The sequence below is a fragment of the Lonchura striata genome, chromosome 6, assembly GCF_046129695.1.
Source record: "Lonchura striata isolate bLonStr1 chromosome 6, bLonStr1.mat, whole genome shotgun sequence".
Taxonomy (NCBI): domain Eukaryota; kingdom Metazoa; phylum Chordata; class Aves; order Passeriformes; family Estrildidae; genus Lonchura; species Lonchura striata.
Genome location: NC_134608.1, coordinates 25,605,252 through 25,612,708, shown reverse-complemented (window position 1 = coordinate 25,612,708; position 7,457 = coordinate 25,605,252). Strand labels below are relative to the sequence as shown.

The window sequence follows — 7,457 nt, the reverse complement described above, 5'->3', positions numbered from 1 at the left end:
ATTGATTTTAGTTCCCAAAACAAGAGCAGGGTTTTTAATCAAATACATATGACATTTTTAAATACATGGAAAAAAGCACTCTCTTCACATGAGTACACATTAGAGAAAATGAAATAATCTGAAAGACAATGTCTCTATAGATACTGTACATCTACAATTTCTGATGTCAACAGATGCTGCATAAAAGACATAACAGTACCAATTATTGGGCCATTAAAATCACAGTCCTTTGGTCAAGTATCACTTTTGGGAAGTTCTGAAAAAAGCAAGCAGCACTCAGAAACACATCAACTTCTCCAAGAAAGTTTTGCATCAAAGCTCTGCTTTTTAACTTTTATTTTTTAAATAACAACAACAACAAAAAAAATTGTCCACTTAGGAAAGTTATCGCCCTCTTACATTTCAGAATACAAAACTGAAAAAAATCCCTATTAAAAAAAAAGACAGGACTTCAGCCAAGTATTCAGCTACTTATTGCTGTAGTTGTAACTCAAGTCCCTTGAAATCCCTAAGTTTTGGTAGTTTGTAGCGAAAACATGTTTGGAACACTAGCAGCAATAGAAAACCCCTTGAAAACCTAGACAAAGTTACACTGTTGAGTGAAAATCAGCAGAAACCATAGCCATTGGAACATAATAAAGCATCCTGTAAAAGTGAATTGGTAGCTAGAAAAACAGGGTTGATTTAAAGTGCTATCCCAAAGCCGTATGTGGGCCAATGCCAGTAAAGAAAAGTCCATTTTCCCCCCCACCCAGATAGAGTCCAGAACCACAGCACTCCTTCAAACATAATGAATGCAGTCTTCACTCTACTTCAATGGCTCATCTCCCCCTCCCTCCTCCAACAGGCAGAATACAGAAACTTGAAATAATTGCTGATTCCAAATTTAAGTGATATGCACAAATATACTGTTGAACAAAGTTTGGACAGTGAACAGTACACCTGAGTTCAGTCATACAAACTAACTTTTGTAAATAGCATTAGACGAATATATCCATGTCTCTAATATGAATCTAGATGTATTTTCTTACAAAACGCATTAATAGAAATATCCAGGCAAATACATACCATACAATAGCAAAAGCTTTAAGCCCCATTTAATAAGATGACTTTCTGATTAAAAATAGAAGGCAATTAAGATTTACTCAAAATTACAATTAAGAAAAGCTATCACAGTGCAATATTGAAACTGTCACAAAGTTAAGAAAATACTGATATCAAAGTACAATCACAATGTTAAAGTAGACAAAACTACTATACAAGGGCATATCTTGTAAAATTAAAGGGAATGAACACAACATAGGGGACATCTCACGTCCCTGCTCTACATATCTCATTTCCTAATCTTCAGAGTCATAATTGTGTCTTTCGGACATCAGTAGAAATCTTGGTAAAACTAAGAGGTTCATTCTTCTTTGTAGACCAGATTTCAAAGCCCGGTTACTTCTTGAAAACATGTTCTTCATCACTGCACAATTTCAAAGTAGTGCAATATTGCCATGATGTGCTGGGGCATGAAAACATAGCCTGTGTACAGTGCCATTCCAACAATGGAAACTAGCATGGAATCTGAACTACAGTTAAGGAAAAAAGCATTTGAAATAGAAACAGCAGAAGACATCACAAACTATAGCATTAAAATTTTAGTGGTTACTATCTTATAACATTATGTTTCTGAAACAGACATGATTAACTGTATCCAGCAATTATAAGCCACAGAAGAACCTCCTGAACACCGAGAAACAGAATGCCAGTAGAAGCAATCAGCTAAACTGCAAGGATGCCTTGCAAGCTATCCATGGTCTTGTCAGTGACACAAGGGGACAGGCAAAAGCATGGGAAGTGTGATGGAGAACAGAAAACTGGCACTGAGAAACAACATGTTTTCACAATCATCTTCTCAGATATCGAGCAAGTCTTGCAGAAGCCAGCTCCATTCAGCCAAGCAGAAAAAAGTCAACCACCACAAAAATACAAAACAGAACAAAACTACAGTAATATGAGCAGCTTTACTGAATAAGAGTAACACCATTCTTATTTGTAGACCACCTTTTTAAGCAGACAGGATTAGATGTTTTTTAACTACTTCACTCACAATGCCTCAGAGCATGAGCATAGTTTTGAGTCTAGGTGTGTACTTAAACACACTCATTAGTACTTTACTATAGGAAACAGCACTACAAAATAAACTTCATGTGAAGCTATCTGCTAAAAAATCTGTAGATGACCACTTTATTAGCTGAACTCCTAACAGACAGCATTTGTAAAACTTATATAGATAACTGAGACAATAGCTTATAAAGTACAAGTATAGCTGGACTTTTGTCAACTGCTACGGCTTTTGAAGCTTTATCTAAATAAATTCTGGCATCGCAGGGGACAAGAAACATCCCCCTCCCCCCCAAAAAAGAGAAAGGGGAAATTATGCCTTAGGTTTTAACTTTTATATTTTTCAGATTCTGCACTGCTTTAGTGTCTCAGCTTCATTTTAAGGAATGGTAAGCTCTCTTCACAGAACAGCTAGACAAAACAATTCCTTTTCTAGCTTGGTACCAAAGACTGATCCAAATTTCAAGCCCAAGTCCATAAACAACATGGACTGAAGAGAGAAAAACAAGAAGGGTGGGACTTTGTAAACTAAAGCTATAACTAGACAATTAACTCCAATACACTAATGGACCAGAATTTATAAAAAGTAAGATACCTCATGACTATTTTGGGTTCATCTTGGGTGACCATTTTGGGTTCATCTTGGGTGTAGACCTGGCTGGGCTCTCGTACTGCCCAAGGTGTATCCATTGAGGCCTTTTAATTAATACCTACTTTAACTCAGCCTAGCCTCTGTTCTAGGTCAGCCTTCACAAGGCATCAAGATTAATAAAGATTATGGTTTCAGAAATTCAGAAGTACGCAAAATGAATAAAGAAAGCCATTGACTTCATCCAATTACCTGCAGAGATTCGGTAAACTTAGCCTGAAACACTGTAAAACACACTGGAGATTAACAAGCATGATAAGGCCAGGCAGCAGCACTCTGCTTCCACAGGTGAAACCAGAGGAGCTGCGCGCTCTGCTCTCCTGAGATCAAGGCTGCACAGCACAGGCGTAACAAGCGCTCCATGGCCGACTCGCCCACGGCACAGCAGAGCTATGAGGTGTGCCTGTTAGAGCTGCTCGGTGTATTTACAGTCCCAGAGGATTATACAGTAAGAGATACTAAAATGAAGGTCAACTCATAAATCCACGTTTCCACATCAATGCTCACTTCTGGTACTGGAGCACAGCCACGCACCATTAGTTCCCAAGGCCACTGTGTCCGCAGTGCATCCATACAGCACCTGGCAGGCATGACCCACCAACAGCCAAAGCATCCAGTTTGAGGACAAAAAACGTTTTTGCTGATCTGAGATCAGAAGCGATGCTTGCTCTTTACATTTGTATGTTATGTGGCAATTACAATATGAACATTTTATGCAAGTAAATGTGCACACGCTTTCATTTACTTAAATATTTTGCACAAGGTAAAAAGGAAAAAAAATACACGTGATATGTAATTGCAAGGAAAACAAAAATTAGGCTTCCTCAGTGATACAGGCATAGCATAAAAGGAAGAAGTTATGTTAACATGGAATACAACGTAAGAACCCCTACACAAAAAACTGTGCAAAGTAAGTCTATAAAACTTACTACTTCTTTTTTCCATTAATCTTCATTTCTACTGAGTAGACACAGGAAAAAAAAATGACTGATCACAACACTGTAACTTGGACAACCACTTTTACATAACAAATGTGAGTTTCTTTACAAAACTAAGAAGAATCTCAGTAAAAGCAGCTTCTTGCTACTGCTCGTACCCTTCTCAATGTTTTAATTAATTTCTCTCTCTACCACTAAGCATTAACTGGACATGGCTCAGGGGCACTCATATTGAGAGATCATTTTAAGTCAAGATCAAAAAGTCAGAAAAAAATACTTGTGATGTAACAGCAATACTTAAAAAAAAATGCACTGCCTGTACAAAAGGGCAAGATAAAGAAGCAAACCTATAAACAGTCTTTATAGAGACGCCTTTACATGAGCATCTGTCAAGTTCTTCCACTCTAGAACAGCCAAGAAAACTCACCAGCTCGAGGATTAAATACCCATGTAACAAAAGCCATATGACAAAGCTGCATGAAAGTCTAGGTTTGCAAGGTTTTGCAGCGTGCATATTTACTTTCCTCTAGGCAAAATACAAAAAAAAAAAAAAAATCATAAAAGACGGGATTTCAATGCAAAAGACAGAACCATCATAACTTCAAAGCTACAAACTTATGCCGGAGAAGAAAACGGACTAGGCTGCCAGACGCCCGACACAGCATGCGAAACAGCACAGCGGGGTTTATTCCCAGCCCGGGCAGGATGTTAGTTTGGAAGGGTGAGGAGCCGAGTCCCCGCCAGCAAGGAGGGGTCAAGCCTGGCTCCCAGGCGGAGACTGCCGCTGCCCCGGCCGCGCTCAGCGCCTGAGGCCGGCTGCCCCCGCCCCGCCCGACTCTCCTGTGCCCAGCGAGCCCCGCCGGCGGCGGCGTTCTCAGCACGACCACGGCCGAGAGCTCCCCGAGCACGGCGCAGGGCCGGCCGAGCCGCCACACCCGCCCGGCGGCCTCGGGCAGCGCCGGAGCCGCCGCCGGACACAGCGCGACAGGGAGCGGGCAGCCCGGGCCGCGCTCACAGCCCGGCCGCGCTCACAGCCCGGGCCGCGCTCACACCCCGGCCGCGCTCACAGCCCGGGCCGCGCTCACAGCCCCGGGCCGCGCTCACAGCCCGGGCCACGCTCACCCCCCGGCCGCGCTCGCAGCCCCGGGCCGCGCTCGCACCCCCGGGCCGCGCTCGCACCCCCGGCCGCGCTCGCACCCCCGGGCCGCGCTCACCCCCCGGCCGCGCTCACAGCCCGGCCGCGCTCACAGCCCGGGCCGCGCTCACAGCCCGGGCCGCGCTCACCCCCCGGCCGCGCTCACCCCCCGGCCGCGCTCACAGCCCGGCCGCGCTCACACCCCCGGCCGCGCTCACAGCCCCGGGCCGCGCTCACAGCCCGGCCGCGCTCACACCCCGGCCGCGCTCACACCCCCGGGCCGCGCTCACAGCCCCGGCCGCGCTCACAGCCCCGGGCCGCGCTCACCGCCCGGCCGCGCTCACACCCCGGCCGCGCTCACAGCCCCGGGCCGCGCTCACACCCCCGGGCCGCGCTCACCCCCCGGCCGCGCTCACAGCCCCGGGCCGCGCTCACAGCCCCGGGCCGCGCTCACCCCCCGGCCGCGCTCACCCCCCGGCCGCGCTCACAGCCCGGGCCGCGCTCACAGCCCCGGCCGCGCTCACAGCCCGGGCCGCGCTCACAGCCCGGCCGCGCTCACAGCCCGGCCGCGCTCACACCCCGGCCGCGCTCACAGCCCGGGCCGCGCTCACAGCCCGGGCCGCGCTCACAGCCCGGGCCGCGCTCACCCCCCGGCCGCGCTCACCCCCCGGCCGCGCTCACCCCCCGGCCGCGCTCACACCCCCGGGCCGCGCTCACCCCCCGGCCGCGCTCACAGCCCCGGGCCGCGCTCACAGCCCCGGGCCGCGCTCACAGCCCGGGCCGCGCTCACCCCCCGGCCGCGCTCACCCCCCGGCCGCGCTCACAGCCCGGGCCGCGCTCACCCCCCGGCCGCGCTCACCCCCCGGCCGCGCTCACAGCCCGGGCCGCGCTCACCCCCCGGCCGCGCTCACCCCCCGGCCGCGCTCACAGCCCGGGCCGCGCTCACACCCCCGCCCGCCAGGCCCCGCGGCAGAAGGATACTGAAGACGGTGCGCTCCCAGGGCTCCAGCATGTAGAGCGCGGTGACCAGCAGGTACTGGTAGTACAGCCACGACATCTGCTTCCACGCCGAGCCCAGCGCCATGGCGCTCCCCGCCCGCCAGCGGCCCCGCGCCGGGCCAGGCCGAGCGGAGACGGGGGCGGTGCAGCCGGGCCCGCCCTCCCCCGGCCCCGCCCTGCGCCCGGGCGGCCGCCGGCGAGGAGGTACCGGGGAGGCTCCGCGGCCGCCGGCGAGGAGGCACCGGGGAGGCTCCGCGGCCGCCGGCGAGGAGGCACCGGGGAGGCTCCGCGGCCGCCGGCGAGGAGGCACCGGGGAGGCTCCGCGGCCGCCGGCGAGGGGGCGCCGCGGGCCGTGGAGCTGGCTCGGGGCGCTGCCGCCGCTCCCGGAGCGGGGCAGAGCGGCGGCGATGCGCACCGCTTCCCCGGTTCTCCCGCTGAACGCCGACATCGGGCCCAGTCTGATTAAAATACGCGGCTGACTCTGAAGCTGGTAACCTCCCGGCCCGAGTCACACCGAGGAGATGGTGCTGCATCTGCTTTCTCTCGGCCTCTTTGATCTGAATTGACCTTGCTGGAATCACGGAAGAGCCAAAGCCTGTGTTTGGCAGGGCCTAAGGGAGACATGTTAAAAATTATCTGCACGAGTCTTCAACTTGGTTCAGTTGTCGGAGGGCAAAGCCTACCCAAAAACGTAGCTCAGATAAATGCGACCTTAAGATAGGCCAGCTTTGGCCAGATTAATCCATATGTATAGGAAAAACAAAGTGATGAATCAGCTGTTTACTGTGACTGTCCTAACGTTGCACAACCCTAAGGCACTCAGAGCCACAAACCAGAGATTCCCAGAGGCCGGTTTGGGACTTCGTGATTAGGAAGGCCCTGGGCAGTTTATGCTGGCAAAACCCGCTGGAAGGGGATGTGCACAATCGTCAGGCACCTTAAATGAGCAGAGTGTGTGTTGCAACTTCCAGGCCCTGTGTCCAGGCCACTAGTCCAGACCACACATTCCAAGTGTGCACAGCATAGATTAGAAACTGGAATTGACCCACTATACTTACTCTGCTTAGTCAATCAATTTGCAGTTATGTCACTTAGCAATATGATTTTGTCCTTGTCGCTGTTCCACCTCTACCTTATCCTGTGCTATTTATACAATGAAAACTTAAGGAAGTACAACCACAGGAGCATTAATGTTTGAGTTACTTATACAGCTGCAAAATGCAACTACAGGACCAGGAGGTAATTGTGAAAAAGAAAAGCAGCTGGCAACAAAAACATAAGACTGTATTATTTTGTGTGGCCGGAATTTGAAATGGGATTTGATTCATCCTGAAGACATTTAGACACACCTTATCTATGCAGATTTATTTGAACACAAGGAGAAATGAGAGCATTCACATGGTTAATATCCTGACATAACTGCCTGTGGGAGCTGTTGCCACTATCCAAGTTTGCTGTTGCTTGTTGCAGTCACTGCTGGAGGAGTCTTGTGTTGATGTTGCTTGAGTAAACAGTGGTAATCATGAAAGGTGCATTTCTGTATAAACATGTCCAAAGTTCAAGGACAAGTAGGGTATTCAGCACAATGAAAGCATTTCCCATTCAAAGCTGCAAGAATGGTATCAAC

At 50.2% G+C, this 7,457-nt stretch overlaps 1 protein-coding gene across 1 annotated transcript; it reads right to left on the bottom strand.

The window, feature by feature from the left end:
• Positions 1-305: 305 nt before the first annotated feature.
• Positions 306-5,968, bottom strand: SPTSSA (serine palmitoyltransferase small subunit A). Its single transcript, XM_021542670.2, has 2 exons — positions 5,813-5,968; positions 306-1,569 (listed from the first exon to the last, which is right to left on the bottom strand). The coding sequence occupies exons 1-2, from the start codon at positions 5,913-5,915 to the stop codon at positions 1,466-1,468; spliced, it is 207 nt and encodes a 68-aa protein (XP_021398345.1). The 5' UTR covers positions 5,916-5,968; the 3' UTR covers positions 306-1,465.
• Between the last annotated feature and the right edge of the window lie 1,489 nt (positions 5,969-7,457).